The 19,615-nt window shown below is 35.2% G+C and overlaps 1 protein-coding gene across 2 annotated transcripts; it reads right to left on the reverse strand.

The window, feature by feature from the left end:
- Positions 1–1,015: 1,015 nt before the first annotated feature.
- Positions 1,016–18,957, reverse strand: LOC107572261 (cyclin-G-associated kinase-like). 2 transcript variants are annotated; one of them, XM_016258682.1, is made up of 13 exons: positions 18,715–18,957; positions 18,482–18,599; positions 17,004–17,083; positions 16,705–16,898; positions 15,135–15,299; positions 12,269–12,694; positions 9,163–9,297; positions 8,857–9,030; positions 7,549–7,635; positions 7,208–7,468; positions 4,383–4,531; positions 4,102–4,278; positions 1,016–2,940 (listed from the first exon to the last, which is right to left on the reverse strand). In XM_016258682.1, the coding sequence occupies exons 1-13, from the start codon at positions 18,927–18,929 to the stop codon at positions 2,839–2,841; spliced, it is 2,283 nt and encodes a 760-aa protein (XP_016114168.1). In that variant the 5' UTR covers positions 18,930–18,957; the 3' UTR covers positions 1,016–2,838. The 2 variants fall into 2 exon arrangements, with proteins under 2 accessions (XP_016114168.1, XP_016114169.1); XM_016258683.1 differs by having other exon boundaries at positions 8,857–8,997; positions 18,715–18,956.
- Positions 18,958–19,615: the final 658 nt, after the last annotated feature.

A 19,615-nucleotide genomic window follows, 5' to 3' on the forward strand; every position in this document is an offset into this window, starting at 1 on the left:
GAGCAGTCATTAGTCAGGAGGCTACACAGCATTTGACCTCTGGATTTACAAACACCAGCTCAGGTTTAAGAAGTGTTTCAGCATTGCATCAACTACTGATGAACACGTTTATTTTTATTTGAATTATCACATGTCTTTCAAAGGCTTTTGTCTTTCAAACACATTAAAATGCACAAATGCACATTATTTCTTATTTACATGTAAAGCAGGCATTCCCAAACGTTTTTGTCGTCTGAACCGCTTTCATTGAATATATTTACTTGAAGTACCCTTGAGATTTTAAAACAAATATTTAATTTTTTCATAAACAATTTTTTCATTGTTCATAATGGTCACATGGCATGCAGGTAAACAAAATATAAAATTTTATTTGATTTTAATTTTTTATAATTTAAATAATTATTAGCTTTCCATTAAACTCATGAACCCCAGTTTGGGAAACCTTGACATAATGTAATGCTCAATGCCCGTCATGTTAATTACAATGAATGCAATATATTTTCTTACTCTTTGTATTTTAATATCAATATGGTACAAGATTATCCTATTTAAACAGTCAAAAGTAATCAAAAAGTAGTCTGATTAGATGACCTAAAATGTGTAATGTAATGGATTAAGTTACTGACTACAATTTTTGTCATGTAATTTGGAATCAGTAACAGACTACAATTCGTAAGTAATCTGACCAGCTCTGCATACTGCAAAAATTTATTCATAGTATGTGATATCAAATAGAACTCATGTCATCTGAATGACAAAATATTCCACTTTACTTTAAAGAAAATACAGTAGGTATCGCCATACTTGCAGACCTAAATTCTCTTACAGGAATTTGACTTATTTTACTCATCATTAGGTGACAAACTAATTAGATTTTACTCTCCTCATTTTGATTATTCTCAATTATTATCCTTCTTTATTTCTTTCAGCGTGGCACTAAAATGCAGTTGTATTAATGACTAATATTAATAAAATAAAAAAATAAAATTGCAATAAAAGAGACAGTCTAAACCCAAACCATGATTAGGGTTTATTGGTCAAAATCTGAGAAAAGAAAACATGACAAAAATATCTTTAAGACCGTGGTGTTATGATTTTGTTCTCCATCGCAGGAGACAGCTGGTGAAAAACACTAGTTTGACATCCAAAGGAAAGCTGAGTGGGCTAAAAGAGAGAAAATGTGTCTTATTAAAAGATATTCACGCTCCACCAAAATGCAGCAGCATTGTTCAGTTCTTGGGGAAGATAAGTATATATTCACAGAATAAGGCAATATATTTCTAGACTAAATTCAGTCATTAATGTCAATCAGAGCCCGTTCAACTTATTCACGAATTAAACCACCAAGAAAAATTTTGAACACCAGTGCCACATTCCAGGATGAAACATTTATGATCGTTTATGACTTTGGTGGAGCGTGAATAAGCCAAAACCTTTCAAAAATCACTCAAAACGGTGAAATGACAATCTGAACCAGCCCTTCAGTCCCTTTAACAGCAAACGTCTTCGCTCTAAACTAATGGATGAACTCTCAGAAACCAGTAACACACATGAAGGCTTTGGTTTTGTTTAGTTCTTAAGCTTCATATATGAATAATCGCAGAAATACAGCAGGTTACAGAACTCGACTTGCCAAGTCTTTACGAATCAGCATTTTCATCCAGTCCTTGATTTAGGTCTATTAGGTCTATATATAAAAACAACATTCATTTCCACCCTCACTTCATTGTCTATTAAGTTGTATCAGACATTTTTATTTTTTTCAATTGGACACTGAATTCGGCCTGATGTCCTGAGGGACCGGTGCAAACTTTCTAGTGTCATTATTACGAGATTATGGAAACATCAAATAGAATATTGTGGAAAATATGATAATGGTAGAAGAAGAAAAAAAAAAGAAAAAAGATTTACATTCCAGCAATAATCTTAAAAAGCACATTCATATTAGTAGATGCTTTGGAATGATTTTAGTTTTGCAAAATGCTTAGCTTGCTTGTTCCACCGTTTGCAATAAATTTGTTATTTTAGTCCTTTTTATATCCATCGATTAGCCATGTACAGCTTTCAAAACAATAAATAATACAGACATTTCTGATTGGTCCTTTAGATAAAAAAAATATATGGAAAGCTCACACTTTTTGTTGATGTTAAGTTTGCTTTCGGCCACTGAAATACACTTTGGACTGCAGAAATTGAACCCACAAATACATCTTCCCACGAGGTGCCTAGAAAGAATTAACACTAGAGATCAGTGAAAACATGATAAAACTGAAGTGAAAGTGATGAAAAGCCTTCACATCGTGGAGCACAGAAGTCAAAACCTCTGCTTTAGCTTTATATGAACATGATCCACCCTCAAACACACACACACACACACGTCAAGTCATTATTTACATCAGTAATTGACAAGCCACGCTGATTGAAAAACAAAAAGTGAAAAAAGTGTGATGCATAGAATGACAAGAAAAAAAAATCAGCGATAATCATTTTGTCTTCGTCCCAGAAACCATCTGTTTTGGAGCTCTTTTGAAGTGCAAGACACAGACTGTAGTCTCAGGTGTTTGCGTGTGTGTGTGTGCGTGTGCGCGCATGGTTTTTAATCATCTACAAATGGCAAAAGGATGCTGGCACGTTCCCCTTTTGAAGGAGGAGAAATCCAGCGCCACAGGTTTCACTCTTTAGAAGAGCGCATCACAGTTCAGGTCCTCAAGCAGAAAGAGGTCTGATTTCTTCCTCTTGACTGATCTCTCTCTCAGAGCTGTGTGTATGGAGAGAGCGCTGTGCCTCAGGCTGCCTGTAGGGGGCCCGCCGCTCCTGGCAGACGCTCACTGAGCACGCTCAGAACAGGGCTTTGGCTCCTTGGTTCTCAAACTCAGACCAGGCATCGCTCAGCTCCATGAAGATCATTTTAGCATACTGCTCGTATGGTTGACCTGTAGCCTGCAAGACCAGAAAAAAAGTTATTTCTCCATAGTTCCTGGATATAAAGATGAGAGTCACACCAACAGTGTGTAATCAGAATGTAATTCTTTAGCGCTGAATAAAAAGTCAGAATGAAATCAGAACTGACCCTATTTGTTTCTTAATGTATGCTATGGGATTTATAGTGCATCCATGCACATTAAACACTTTTTTTGGACCTTCAAAAATGACAAAGCTGCTTTTAATGACAAATAATATGAATTAATATTTGTATTACTACCAATAAATTTGTAACCATATTTATTCATATATCGTTTTTATTAATAATGAATATATTGATTAATATCATTAAAAAAATGAATAAATATATTCCCCCCCATTGTTTGAAATGAAATGAAAACAATAATTTACAAATAAATCATAAATAAACAAAATAATAATTAATAAAATAAATAAATACATACAATACGTTTTATTTTATAAACATTAATATTTGTATTACTGTCAATAAATATTTGTATCCATAATATTTATTCATATATTGTTTTCATTAATAATTAATCAATTGCTTAATATATTAAAAATAAAAAAATAAATATTTTCTTGAATATAAAAAAAAATACCCCCCCCCCCAAATCACATGTCTGAAATGAAAACAAACAATACATAATTACAAAATAAATAAACAAATAAACAATAAAATAATAAACATCAATGACAAAAACATAATAAACAAACACATACATACAATAAAATTGTCATTTTATTATTTTATTAACATCGTCTATAATTTTGTATCCATATTATTTATTCATATATTGTTTCAATTAATATTTAATATATTGATTAACATATTAATTATAACTAACATTTTGCTTTAATCATTATTTTCTTGAAATAAAAAGAAAACTATAAAAATAAAAAAATGATAAACAACAAATAAAACAAAGTTGTTTTATCTGTTAAAGTTTGTATTTCAGTTGTTTCAACAGAAAAAAAATCATTTTAGAGGCCAGATTTTTGCATTGTGATGAAAAGATTAAACGCATAATGTGCACTGACAAACTGTGCAAGAAGACTTGAGGGCCAATTTTGAATTCATGTTGACTTTAGAACATATCGATTTACTGTTACAAAAATGGTTTATACATGTTGTAAATATGTGAATGTAAATCAAACCTTGTCTGGGTGCACAACAAGCACAGCCTTCCTGTAGACCTTCTTCACCTGGTCAGGTGTGACCAGATCTGCCATGGTGACGGGTCTCCAGCGGGTCTCTCCCTCCCACAAGACCGTGTGCAGCGTGGAGAGCAGCGCTCTGATGTTCCTCTCCTTCCCCTCGATCCAATCTAAGATCTAACATACAAACAACAGCATCATCAAGCCCAAAGCACATCTACATGCAAGTATGTTCTTGAGGGGGGGAAAAAAAAAACTGAAATTGTGTTAAACAGTCATACCTGAAGTTTGAGAGGGTCCATGTCTCTAGACAGCTCCTGCTTCCGCATCTCAGCAATAGTTCTGGGCATCTTCTTGTCAGTTTTGGAGCCAAAACCTTGTGTGGACAGAAGATCCTCAAAGTCATCTTCTTTCACTTTGGGCTTTGGACCTAAAGAACACAACCAAACAGGCCGTGATAATTATTGCATTTAGTCACCAGAGGCTGACTTAATCTTGATCAGAGATACACAATTTTAAAGCTTTAATACTGACAATCAGATATTTGAAACCAGTGATGTTCTCCAGGTAAATAAACATTGCTTACACTTAGGGCTGGGCGATATAGCCAAAAAAATTATCTCGATAAATTATGTAATGATGCCGATGTAAATTTATGTTCATTATCAAAAACAGTAACATCTTTAAAAATTGTAACAACCTCATTTTTATATGGTGAAATGTAATTATTCTTTACAAAATGTTTTAATTTCTGAGTTTTATTAAAATTAACCATTGGTCTTCCATAGTAGCATACATTTAGATCATGAGATCACAGTTAAAACCACACATACAGCACCTCAGTACCATGGAAAAATTGAAACTATATTGTTTATGGGTAGGGTTGTGACGGTGAGGAAATTTTCCCACCGGTTAATTGACGTGTGACAACACCGGTAATACCGGTATCACCGCGGGGGCAGGGGCGTTCCCTCTTTTCCTTCGCTTTTAAATAGCTTGTAAAAGCGGCGTGCACATTTTACTTTCACTTTCAAATAGTGGCAATTCGGAGTAAAGCAATTGTTCATTTGAACTGTCCCTCTTTTCCTCACTTTCCATCGTTTTTAAATAGCTTAAAAGCGCCGTGCGCATTTTACTTTCACTTTAGAATTAGCGGCAGTTAGGCGTCCATTGCTTGAATGCAACAACAAAATACGTCAAACTCACATTAGCGTATATATAAAACATAGAACTTTTATTAACAAAACAAATAAAAATACACCATGCTATAGGGCAGGCTATGCCTAATATAAAATCCCAAATAACTTACATAAAGTTTAAATGCACAAAACTGGAAACAAGTAAACATGTATAATATATAACCAAATAAATAAGAAACGTAGAACGTTTATTAGCAAATCGAGTAAGAAAGCTTGGAGGCACGGCATACACCTTGATGTCAAATAAAATAAATAAATGACAAAGTTTAAATAAAGTAAAAATCAGCAAACAATGTGGAACCAATTAAATAAGAACCGAATGTTTAAAAAAAAAAACTTCCAAAATCACCTTAGATAAACGGCAGAAGTCAACAGGCTTATCAAAATCCAAAATATTGCCAAACAGGTGCTTCTGCACTTCGTTTCGAAACTAAATCATTCGCGATCGTCTTGTCTGTCTCGCCTCACTCTTCTTGTCAGTCAGCTCGACTCACTCTCCTCACTGGAGAAATTAAATCTGTGATGCGACTGTCGCTCGGCACGCTGCATTGAGCAGCCACGTTCAGTTTTTAATTGTAGTGTCTGTTCTTTTACTGAACTAAATGATTTTTATTACTATAAAAAAATCAAAACGACAGTGGGCAAGTGATGTAACCGGTGTTGTGGCTTAACACTGGTATCACCGTCAGCATCGTCTATCGTGACAAGCCTATTTCTGGGTATTTGTATGAAAAACAGTAGTCTAAATACATTTAGTATAATTGCACAACGCTTAGCTTAATCACAAAAAAATACTGTAATTATATTACATTACTCCTTGAATACATTTAATACATGTCTACAATAATAATATAATACAATTCAACTACTATAACATAATAAAATATATGAATATCCCACATTTCTGCCACAATACCATGGTGCAGTTAGTGTTCCTACAGTAAATCCACGGAAATCAGTGGCGATTTGTAGATTTAAAGCCTGTTTGTCAGCGCCGTTTCATCTGCCTTTAAACTAGTTTAAATCACAGAGTCATTTGTGTTCTTCTCTGAATTCAAGCGCTTCACACTGGAGCTCACTGCGCTGTTTAGTGTCGAGTGACTGAGACTCATCAGCGAGTGAACACATCTGCTCTAGTGAGCTTGCGCTGCAGTTTGATCTTTGAGTTGAGCAGATAAATGCTCCGTGTGGAGCGGCTCAAATGAGTAGCGCTGTTTTGTTCTGCTTTTGGCGCATAAACATTATATCGAACATTTAACGAACTGTCGTTATCGTTTTATCGAGGAAAATTATATTGCAATAATTATCGCTTTATCGCCCAGCCCTACTTGCGCTATCAAAAAACGAAAAATAACAATTATTCTATTTTGTATTTTTACTTTAACAACATAATTCATGTTCTATTTGTTAAAACCAAGTTAATTTTTCATCATGCCTTTAAGCAGTTTTATTCATCCCAAAATAATAACTACAAGTTGCAGTAACAAATTTCAGATTACTATATTATCTATATTTTACTTGTTCAGCTGTTCTGTTTAAAAGTCAGCTTATTTTTGGATCATTAGTCATCAAAGCTCATTAAACGCTGTAGGTGTCATGATGGTCACAGACATGGAGATGTCCCAAATTTCACCAAACCGACTGCTCACTAAAAAAACCCTCACAGATTGTATTTTCAAGTCCTTTCAGGTTTGATTTTGACATGACAAAGCACTGATGTCTAAGTGGGTGAGTTGTTTACTTGCTTTTTTAATTCATCTTCCCATTAATATTTGTGTGTGGGGGGGTACTCCTTTGAGGAAACGTGCCTGTATGTATATATATGTATATATATATATATACTGTATATATCTTTGTTTTTTCCCCAATTTTCATGCGCATTTGTTCTGAAACTGGTGAAAGCGTACCAAAGCCTGGCCCACGGATCCCCCTCTCTTCTCGTCCACTGATCACACTGAAGCTGGGCTTGTAGTTTGGTTTAGCCGGTTGGGTGGTGGGTTTGGAGCGCTGGGTTTGCGTTCTGGGTGCCGAGCTTGGAGGCATCCAGGGTTTGCTGGGGCCAGAGGAGGGCCGAGGAGCCTGCTGCCACTGCTGACCTGAGTTCTTAGGGCCTACTGCAGAGGGCGCCATTTTTAAACCTGAGCCAGAGAAACCAGTACTGGCCGAGCCTGAACACAAATCAGTGTTAGTTACATGATACGAGTGATATGTGAGAAAGCAGTCTGGTAAAGAATAAACACAAACATACCAGGCAGTGTTGAGCCCAGGTTACCCAGGTCTGCGAAGGGGTCAAAGCTTTGAGATTTGGCCTTGGAGAAAGATGAGACTCCTGAGGCTGTACAAATAGAAAGTCAAAGGGTTACAAAAGAAACGTTTTAAATGCTTTATGGGCTGCCGCAACTGGATTGTGAGCAGTCTAATGATTAAACAAGAAATCTGATTGGCTAGTAAACTTAGGAAATGTTTGATTGTATGACCAGAGTAATGGTTAAACTCAACGTTAGCACTTTACAATAAGGTTTCAATTGGTAACATTAGTTAAGTACATTTGTTAACATGAACTAACAATGAACAAAATCGTCTATTAACCTTAGTTAATGGTAGTCTCAGCATTTTCTAATACATTTCAAAATGTATTAGTTAACATTAGTTAATGCACTGTGAACCAGGGTTATTCAAAGTAAACTAAAACCATAAAACAATTTTTAAAAAGTAAAGAAAATTAAAAAATAAAACGAAATATAAAAAAACTTTAAACTTATTTTATTTCAGCTAGTTGTCAAGGCAGCATTTGTCATTTTATCTTAATGTATGAAAATAACTAAAAATAAAACTGAAATAAAAATTAGACATTTAAAAAAGAAAATACAACTTTCAAATTAAACAAAACTGAAAACATAAAAATATCAACTATTTCAAAATAATAATAGTAACTATGACTATCTCAATGATACTTCAATAACAGCTGTGAACTAACATGGATATTTTTATTAACTAACATTAACAAAGATTAATAAATGCTGTAAAAATATAGGTAATTCATTATTTTTCCTTGTTATGTTGCATGTTCTTACTATAGTAATAACAGTAAATTACACATAATTACAAGAAACTAACCTTAAACCAAACCCGGGAGCTTTACTTTACAGTCCTGTTCCGCATGTACATACTATGTACTTGTTATAGAAATTACAATAACTGGGTATTAACTAGGTACTAACCCTGAACCTACCCTTAAACCTAACCCTAACCCATGTAATTACCTTATATTATCCAATACTTTCTTATGTGCGTACACTGTAAATACAGGTAAGTGTACGTACTGTAAAATAAACTGTAAGCCCAAATCTTAATCCTATACTAAGTACGTTGTTAATAAATTTGACTTCTTAATTATATATTTATACTGTATCAACGACACCTTCAAATTAAGTGCAACCAAAATATATTGCTCCATGCTATTTAATCTTAATTAATGCATTAACTAATAATAAATTAGACTAGACCTAAACAAAGTAACTGTTTTGGTTATCTGAATGAATGACTGATTGATTACCACTCATAGTAGGTTTGCTGGCAGCAGTGGTCATGTTACTAGTCGTGCTGGTTCCTCCTGTGGTCCAGTTTTCCCAGCCACCTAACAGATCAGGCTGACTCGCTGATGAGGTCATCTTCGGAGTCTCGCTTGATAACTTATCTGGCAAAACATTTTCAGACACCCCGAAGTTTGCTTTGAAAACAGCACAGAACTTCTCTCTTAATAACCACAATTTTTGTAATAAGGCGATTATTTTTATACTGAATAACATGTTATTAAGTATTCCAATGGTTTGAATTATATGTAAATCAGAGCGGAACTCACTTAGGTTAAAGAGGCTGGAGTTGGATGCAGGAGGCGGAGCTTTGAACCCACTACTAGCACTGTCTGACCCCAGGAGGTCACCAAACAGATCGGACCCTGCAGAGGCTGACCCCACACCGAAGGGGTCAAAGAAGTCTACAGAAAGAAAGTCAGTATAATTTAGAAAATACATTCTTAAAATGTAAAATAATAATAATAATAGTAATAATATATCAAACAAACAAATACATTTACAAACAACATGTCCAGGTGATATTTTACCCCAACATTAAAAGAACAGAAAAGAAAAGAATATATGTGGGTATAGAAAAGAATCACCCCTTTAAAATAATCACATTTTGTTGCTTTGCAGCCTGAAATGAAGACGGACACAGTTTTTGTTTTATCTGCTGTATTTACTCAGTGCAACTTATAACATCCAAGTGAAAGATACAACACCAACATGTGAGAGAAAAAACAATCATATCATTTGGAAAAAGGATCACGCGCTTGTGTCAGTATTTCGTTAAACTACCGTTTGCTTTAATTACAGCCTTTAGTCTGTTGGGATCGGTCTCGGTCTCAACTAACTTTGCACGTCTAGACTTTACAACATTTGCCCACTCTTCTTTGCAGAACTGCTCAAGTTCAGTTTGATGGTGAGTGTTTGTGGTCTGGTCTTCAAGTCATTCCACAGATTTTCAGTGGGGTTTAAGTCTGGACTCTGACGAGGCCATGCAAGGACATTCACCTTTTTCTCCTTCAACCACTGTGTGCTCAGTTCTGCTGTGTGCTTTGGGTCATTGTCATGTTGGAAGGTAAACCTTCTTCTCATTGACAACTTTCTGGCAGAGGGCAGCAGATTTTCCTCAAGAATTTGACAGTATTTCGCCCCATCCATTTTTCCTTCTATCCTGACAAGTGCTCCAGTCCCTGCTGCAGAGAAACACCCTCATAACAGGATATCACCACCTCCATGCTTTACTGGAGGAATGCTGTTATTTGGATGGAGAGCTGTATTGGATTTCCGCCAGACATATCGTTTGGTGTTGAGGCCAAATAATTAAATTTTAGTCTCATCTGTCTCAGAATCTTCAAGGTGCGTTTTGGCAAAGCTCAGTCTGACAGCATGAGGCCTTTCTTCCATAAAAGCCACATTAGTGGAGAATTTGTGATATTGTTGTCACATGCACACAATGACCACTCTTTGTCATAAATTCCTGCAGCTGCTTCAGAGCTGCTGTCGGGCCTCTTGGTCGCCTCTCTGACCAGTTTCCTCCAGCTCTTTCATCCAGTTTGGAGCGACGTCCTGATCCAGAGAGGCTCTGTGTTGTATCAAATATCTTCCACTTCTAAATAATAGACTTCACTGTGCTTCTAGGCATTGATAAAGCCTTTTGATAAATGTTTTTGTATTTATCTCCTGACTTGTGCATGTCCACAACTTTATCCTGGAGATCTTTTGACAGTGCCTTGCTTCCCATAGTTGATTGTTTGCTTCAGTTGCACTACCAAGGAATGCTCCAGGAAAGCTCTTTTCATGCTGAGCTGATCAAAATAAGCACAGCTGATAGTCAAATGTCTTTGTGTGCCATTGAGAAGGTGATTAGCTAGTCATTTTTAGGAGGGGGGTGATCCTTTTTCCAAATCAGTGATTCTGTTTTAAAAAAAAATTTCATGTTGGTGTTTTTATCTTTCACTTGGATGTTGTTATAAGTTGCACTGGGTAAATACAGCAGGTAAAACAAAAACTGTGTTCATCTTCATTTCAGACTCCAAAGCAACAAAATTTGATTATTTTAAAGGGGGTGATTCTTTTCTATACCCACAGTGTGTGTGTGTGTGTGTGTGTGTGTGTGTGTGTGTGTGTGTGTAAATTTCCTGATAGATGGCTGCGTTGACTGTGGACTTCAGAAAACACAGTGGACCAACACCAGCAGATGACATGGCAGCCCAAATCATCACTGACTGTGAAAACTTAACACTGGACTTCAAGCAACATGGTTTCTGTGCCTCTCCACTCTTCCTCCAGACTCTGGGACCTTGATTTCCATTTCTGAAAAGAGGACTTTGGACCACTGAGCAACAGTCCAGTTCTTTCCTCCACAGCCCAGGTAAGATGCTTCTGACGTTGTCTCTGGTTCAGGAGTGGCTTGACACGAGGAATGCGACATTTGTAGCCCATGTCTAGGATTCGTCTGTGCGTAGTGGCTCTTGATGCGCTGACGCTAGCCTCAGTCCACTCCTTGCGAAGCTCCCCCAAATTCTTGATGGTGCACCTTTTCCTACCACATTTTTTCTTTCCACTCAACTTTCTATGAATATGCTTGGATACAGCACTCTGTGAACAACCAGCTTCTTTAGCAATGAACATTTGTGGCTTACCCTCCGTGTGGAGGGTGTCAATGACTGTCTTCTGGACATCTGTCAAGTCAGCAGTCTTCCCCATGATTGTGTAGCCAACTGACCCAGACTGAGAGACCATTTAAAGGCTCAGGAAACCTTTGCAGGTGTTTTGAGGTAATTAGCTGATTAGGGTGTGACACCATGACTTTCCAATATTGAACTTTTTCACAATATTCTAATTTTCTGAGACACTGAATTTTGGGTTTTCATTATCTGTCAGTCATAATCATCACAATTTCAAGAAATAAAGGCTTGAAATATTTCATTCTATGTGTAAAGAATCTATATAATATATGGGTTTCACTTTCTGAAATGAGTGACAAAATATTGACCTTTTTCATGATATTATTTTTTTTTTAGATGTACCTGTATGTATGTATGTGTATGTATATATATATATATATATATATATGATGAGAATTTCAGATACAAATCATGTAAATGCAAAAATCATATTGTTCTTAAAACATGCTTCATTTTCTTAACCCAAAACATTAATTTTAGATTTTTGACTTTTATCTTTATCTATATGCATTTCATTTGTTGTCATTTTATTCAATGCAAGCATCAGTCAATGTTACAAAGTACAAAGATGGTCCCACTGGAATAATATGGGGTCAAATGGGTTGCTCTAAGGCATAATGCTTAATGCAAACTTTTGGTGACCAGCTTTTTGTTAATGAATGTTTATTTAAACATTCATGCACACAGTCTCTCTTACCTTTATTAGTGGCTGGTGCCGGTTGGCTGGATGTGCTGGAGAAGAACAGATCTTCTCCTGTACCTTCTCCCATCAGGTCTTCTGCATTAGCTGAAGGCACAGCATTGGGTGTAGGGGCGAACAGGTCGTTCAGTAAATCACTGTTACTGGCAGAACTTTTCAAACCCGTCTCATTAGCAAGACCCGGCTGAGTGGCGGCGGCTGGGGGACAGGGGTCAGAGTTCAGGCCGAGTAGGTCCTCTGTGTCGGGCTGAGGGTCAGGTGGAGTGGTTGTGAAGTCTGCCTCGAAGAGCGGTTCGCTGATGTCACGTGACAGAGTCCCATCAACGGAAGCGGAGTAAGACACTGACTCCTCCTCCGATCCGCCACTCAAATCATCCTGGTCCTCCAATTGACTATCAGAATGTTCGACCTGCTGACTGCCATCTGTAAACACACCATAATACAGTACAGCTAATTTAAGTGCAGAAAATATAATAAAGGCTAAAGAAAGAAATGCTTTGGTTGGCGAAAAGATGATGGTCCACATATACAAATGACATAAAATGACTTTCTATGTAATAAATGCCATTGAGGAACAATATGTGGCAAAAAATTATTTTAATGCTTGAATTTTGTACTTCAATATGATCAAAATTTGAATTATATTCTAATTTAAAATGCACAATTTCAGTTAGGGTGAAGAAAAGCTTTTGGATTCTCTCTTGAGGCCACAAGAGGGTGCATCGAGAAAAATATTACTAATGCACGTTTATTCAAAGCATAATATAACATGACTTATATATATATATATATATATATATATATATATATAAAAAACACAGAAAGTATACTAGTTTTTTATTTTTTATATTTCGGCTTTAAACTGTATTTATTTAAAGTAATGTAATTATTTATATCTTAAACATTGAATCAAATGTCAGATAGAGTTTATTGTACACCAAAATACCAATACTAACCAGTAAAATGTTTGCAAATTGTGGGACTTTAAATTATAAACAAGCCAGAAATAGGCCGGGACACATATTTTGAAATGTCTTTGCTAATTCATGTTGATTTTTCAAATAGTCTATTTTGACTTTGAAATGTGCAGCACTCACATTTTTTTATTAAATCACAGCATTTGAAGTTTGATAATCACATGAAGCTGTATCAAAAATAATTTTTTCAAGCCCTGAATTTAAGACCATCTAAAATGATAATTAAGACTTTTGTTTTTGCATTTTTAAGATACTTAAGACTTTTTATGACCTTAAATTTTAATTTAAGACTTTTTTTTATTTGCACACATGCTCCTAAATACATTGTACAGTTCACACACATCTATAGTTAGACACAAATGCGAGTTAAATGCACTGTTGAGCCCTGTAAAATTAAAATTATTCATTAAACAAACTAAAAAAGGAAATATTTTAATATTATGAAAAGTTACACACTTCACCTTTAATGTGCAGAGACAACTAACGGTAAAACTTTACAATAAAGGTTCCATTTGTTAATATTAATTAACTGCATTTGTTAACACGAACTAACAATGAAAAGTGCTTCTAAAGCATTTGTTAATTTTAATATTAATTAAAACATTTACTAATATATTATTACAATCAAAAGTTGTATAAGTTAATATTATTTAATGGATTTTACATGATTATATTATTTAATGGATTTTACATTTGATGTTAACAAAGATTAAATTTTGCTCAATTTTCATATCGTCCTATAGTCAGCCTGTGAGATCGCCGATACACGATATTATCGTGCTAATTTATGTAATTATTTACTTAGTTTCATTGCGGGAAAGTGAACCAACTCCAGCGTAAGGCTAAAAGCAGCCTAATGTTTTTAATATGACTGAATTTGTATTTAACATGATAACAAATTAATAGAAACATTGTAAGTTACTAATTATAATGCTTACATTTCCTCAGTTATTCAAAAAGCAGCTACAGAAAATGAGCAAAGAACATTATATTACCAAAGAACATCATCACAAGCTCAGTCTAGCGAGTTATGCACTTTAAAAACACTCCCGTTAAAATCAGTGAATATACACTGTATGATGAATAAATCTCTTATACTTACATCGCACGTAGATCTGCACTTTGTTGTTTATAATGAGAGAATTCGCGAGTCAGATTTCAGTCAGCGCGTGCTGAACAACGGAACTCCGCTGTTTCAGTGATGACTCATCTGAACGCCTCTGATTGGCCATTGCATTCATAAACTCAGCATAATCGTGTGTGATTGGTTAAAATTAATAGAAACATTGTAAGTTACTAATTATAATGCTTACATTTCCTCAGTTATTCAAAAAGCAGCTACAGAAAATGAGCAAAGAACATTATATTACCAAAGAACATCATCACAAGCTCAGTCTAGCGAGTTATGCACTTTAAAAACACTCCCGTTAAAATCAGTGAATATACACTGTATGATGAATAAATCTCTTATACTTACATCGCACGTAGATCTGCACTTTGTTGTTTATAATGAGAGAATTCGCGAGTCAGATTTCAGTCAGCGCGTGCTGAACAACGGAACTCCGCTGTTTCAGTGATGACTCATCTGAACGCCTCTGATTGGCCATTGCATTCATAAACTCAGCATAATTGTGTGTGATTGGTTAAAACACGCAATACTGTAAAAACGCGGAAAAAGAAATATAATGCAACCAATAAGCCCTAATATTAATTAGATAGTACTACTAGCCTGATAATAATATTAATAATAATAATAATCGTCTTGCTATCGTCAAAGGCATCAGCCACAGGCGATATCTCCGACTATCGTCGTAACACGATACTATCGTCTATCGGCACAACCCTAGTGCTCATTCGCATAAAAATGTTATGAATATGCTGTATACCTTCCCAGTCAAGCATCTGGAAGAAGTTGTTGGCATTGGTGTCTGTGCTTTGAGGAGAAGGGGAATCCTGCTCGGTCTGTGGCCCTTCAGGCGAATGCTCCGGCTGGGTCGGTTCAGAGGTGTAACAGGCTGTTGAACCAGGCTGACGTGGAAGCTCTGGTTTACCTGATCAACCAGAAAGATTAAGAACAAACATCTCAAGTTAAAACTAATTGGAAATGTGTAACATCATAATGTCGATGAGAAATAAGAACAGGGTATCTGCAGAGTTTTAAAATGAAGACCTGTTTAAGACTTAAAATAACTTGAAATTCATTTATGTATTAATGTATGATTGCATATGAAATAAAGGTTGATTTATATTGTATTTGGCATAGACAAAAACATATTTAAATAAATGCAATATACAGATTATTGTGACAAAACTAATAAAATCTATATATTGAATGTGTTAAACAATGTTCTTACTTCCTTTGACACAGTGTAATTAAATTCTAGATATAGTTTATTGTGTAACCAAAATACCATTAATATACCAAAAAAATTACCATAATCCGTTTCTGAATTATAAACAAGTCTAAAATGGACAGGGACTCTTATTTTGAAATGTCTATGCTTTACTTCCAGCTACTCATTCAAAAAGATGAGATCAAATATGTAGGCCTGTCACGATAACAACTTTTGGTTGTGCGATATATTGTCCCAGAAATAACTGCGATAAGCGATATTATTGTCATTTTAAAGACCATTTTATGCCACTGAATATAGAATCATAATGTAACAGCATAATAATGCAAGAAGGCCTACACACTTCCAAATGTCAGCAAACTTTTAATTTTTAAGAATATTTAGATCATGGAAATTAAGTATCAAAATATTAGATACCTTAAAAAACTTGAATAAATAGTAAATAAACATTTTCTAACAAAAAGTGCAAAGTAGAAAAATGCATAAAGAACTTGTATGGAGATTTTTCCATCTACAGATTTTTCCCGGACCTTCTTTTCTCTGTAAATGAAGGGTGCACATACTATTGCTGAAAATCACAATCACTACATAGCAGTCAGATGTCCGTATGCACAAAGGCACAGATCCCTAAACAAGGCCATATCTGCAGATGAAACTTTTTTTGTAGAAGCATATTTTAAATTTGAAGTAGCACCTCATGACTACACCGCGTTATGTACGAGAAGCTGCAAAAGACACAGGCGCAAGTGGAATGTACAAAACATGGTGACATTAATTTTTAAGTAAATATAATGGGCGATATATTGCGTCACCAAAAATGATTGAGGTCATGTACATATATTGCACGATAAGTCGATATATTGATTATTGCGACAGGCCTAAAAATATGCACTCCTAAAACAATCCATAATATAAACACCATAAAGCAAACACTATCATAACTCATCAACAGTGGATCATTTTAATCAATTTCTGTGCCCAATTCTTTTGCTATACCATTTAAGATATTTAAGACAAACTGAATCCGAGACATTTTAAGACTTGTGACATGTGATTACCCTGAAAAATCTGAAAAAAGCAACCAAATAGAGAGAAAACTCACCAAATTTTGTCAGGATCTCTTGCTGTTCATCTCGGCTGGAGAAAAGGATCTTGGGATTTAGTCCTTTCGTGGCAAAATTTTCCCAAGGCGGAGCCTTGTTGCTAGGGCGATCCTGAGGCTCCACCTCCACATTTACATGTACCTGGAAGAGGTCGGGGTATTTCTCTTGGATGTCGCACGCATCGAGATCATACCTGCAAACACACACAGCACCACCATATTAAAAGAGCATCACATTTTGACATAAAATTGAATGTGAAACTGATATGAGACCATTCTAAGAGTAAAGTGAAACTTACTTTGCAAATTTGACAGTGGAGGCGTTTCTGGGCACAAACCCAGTATGGAATTGAATCTGAAACACCTTCATGGAAGCCATCTACAAAAACCACAACACAGCATGTGTGCAATGAATCGCAATGACTAAGAAGCATTAACAAAATATGAACAATGGGTGGAAAAGGTTTCAAGGGCTTCCAGTGTGAAGATCTGTTGGAAGCAAGCTATAGAATAGAATAGAAAGAATAGATATCACTGTAGGTGAAAACGCATTATGCATTGTTTTATTAATAATATATTAATTATGTGTTTTCCCTGTAAAATGAATTATCCTCATTTATCCATTGTTTTTTTGCGGCAAAACAAAACCTCCTAAACTTGTAATCAAATGCAACAAATCTCACAATCAAACAGCAAAAAAGAAAAAACATAGTGAACCATCTTAATTAAATTTGTATTAGATATCACTGTAGGTGAAATGAAAAAATTTACCAGCCCATTAATATTTCTTATTGTCCAAAAAACACTTTTTATTTTACTATTTTAATGCCATACCAAACACAATATTTAGGGCAAAAATAAACTATAATAAAAATAATTTAAAAAAAATCATACAATATGCAATTAAACTTAACATACATTACAACATACCAACTATACTATATAAAACATAATAATAATAAAATATTTCATGGAAATAATTTTATAATATCTATCAATTATTTAAGATTTTATAAATTTTTTAATAGAGTCGTTTTATATAGTTTTATATAATATACATTTAAAAAAATTATATAAAATGATTATATTAACGACTATGTAACATCTGTGTTAAATAATTGACAAATTCTAGTATTTTTATCATCTATGAAAACGCATTATGCATTGTTTTATTAATAATATATTAATTATGTGTTTTCCCTGTAAAATTAATTATCCTCATTTATCCATTGTATTTTGCGGCAAAACAAAACCTCCTAAACTTGTAATCAAATGCAACAAATCTCAATCAAACAGCAAAAAAGAAAAAACAGTGAACCATCTTAATTTTGTTCCTTATTTTCATTATGGTGGCTTTAAATGGATGGAATTATGACATACGAGGAACAATTTGTAAAAGAGATGCACAATTGTTTTTTTTTGTATTATTTATTTATTTTTAATTGCTCTGGGTTAATTGGGAAGAGATTGAAAATGTAAAAAGAATTACAATATTATAACTACATTCGCTTTTGCAAATAAAAATAGTTTTTAAAAGATGCACAATGGTATATTTGTCTGGGATTTGATTTGCTCAAATTGTCAGTAAGGGTTAAACTACTGTTCTTACATCGCTGTTTACATCATAATCCATTAATGCCATTTATATCATAATAATGCCATTCCTAATAAAGTTACCGGCCAACTGGTCAGTAACATTTTACTTGCATTTGTTAATTTCTGCTTATAAACACGTACTGGGACAATATTCACAAATATCGGTCACTATGAGTCTTACTTTGGCCTGCAGGCGTCCGCCCAGTGTTGAGCGTGAGTGATAAATCACTATCAGCACGTCTCCCTGCACAGTTATATTCAGAGGAATCTCCGCTCGCCCGTCCTCCATCTTAAAATCCCTGCAGAAATGGCAAAGTTAGTTAGAGATGCAGACACTAGCTATATATATTTTTTTTAATAATGTCCGTCAGCAAGGAATCACATGACGTTAAGTTTCATCACAGGGTGACTTACTTCATTCTGTCATATTCCTGTGAAGTGGTTGCGACTCGCTCGTCACCGACGTAAACCTCACAGAACGGCCGACAGCCGTTTCGCTGCTTATTAAAGAGTGGTACGGGAGTCATGGTGACGGAGCGGATGGTAATAGGCTTGCTGTGGGGGATTATGGGCTCTTCTGCCAGCATATCACACATGTATTCAATATACCTACAAACAACAACAGTCATCAGTTAGGATGCTAGGCTAGTAAGTCAAATCTCAAATAACTGCCATGATGACTTTTGTTCTACCCGCTTAAATGATAGAAGTACTTGTGCTGTCCAATCTATAAAGACTGTCTGTTCCCCGAATAGTGAGGTCAAAATAGGCCTGGGCGATAAAACGGTATCGATATTTATCGACGGTACACCATCGGTAACGATATAAAAAATGTTCGATATAGCGGATGATATAGGCACGTGCTATGAGTGACACAGACAGCTCACACAAACACGAACACATGCTGAATTGAGTGCTGTGCCTGCCTGTGATGAGGAGATTGTGAATAAAAAAAAAAGAATATTAGTCGAATTTAAAATAAACATTTGCATTTGAATGCAAAAATTATACAATCGAATGTTAGAAGTGCGTCAGGGAGCGTCATCAGTGGTGCGAGAGATGCGGTGATGATGATGTAAGTGACGTTGCATTTTAATGTTTTGTTAGTCTAGCCCACAAGACGCGCCGCTGCTGTATTATTCCTCTCCTAGGTTCACGAAACGGTCGCCCATAAAATGCATTGCTGTTCTGTTGCAAGTAATCTTAAAGATTCCTAAATGCATCTACTGTACTTTCGGAAGGCCAAATAAAGTGCTTTTGCTTTCGCATTGACACACACAGCGTCTCCCTGACATGGCTGCTTCAACACTAACTG

Source organism: Sinocyclocheilus grahami, unplaced genomic scaffold, assembly GCF_001515645.1.
Source record: "Sinocyclocheilus grahami isolate Dianchi unplaced genomic scaffold, SAMN03320097.WGS_v1.1 scaffold1725.1, whole genome shotgun sequence".
In the NCBI taxonomy this organism is placed as follows: domain Eukaryota; kingdom Metazoa; phylum Chordata; class Actinopteri; order Cypriniformes; family Cyprinidae; genus Sinocyclocheilus; species Sinocyclocheilus grahami.

What these genes read in the sequence shown, in the direction of transcription:
- LOC107572261 (XM_016258682.1), bottom strand. Translation starts at nt 18,929, where the DNA reads ATGACTGTTGTTGTTTGTAGGTATATTGAATACATGTGTGATATGCTG. An exon ending in CAGGAATATGACAGAATGAA is followed by an intron (nt 18,600 to 18,714) that starts GTAAGTCACCCT and finishes CCATTTCTGCAG; the next exon opens with GGATTTTAAGATGGAGGACG. An exon ending in TCCACTGTCAAATTTGCAAA is followed by an intron (nt 16,899 to 17,003) that starts GTAAGTTTCACT and finishes GTGTGTTTGCAG; the next exon opens with GTATGATCTCGATGCGTGCG.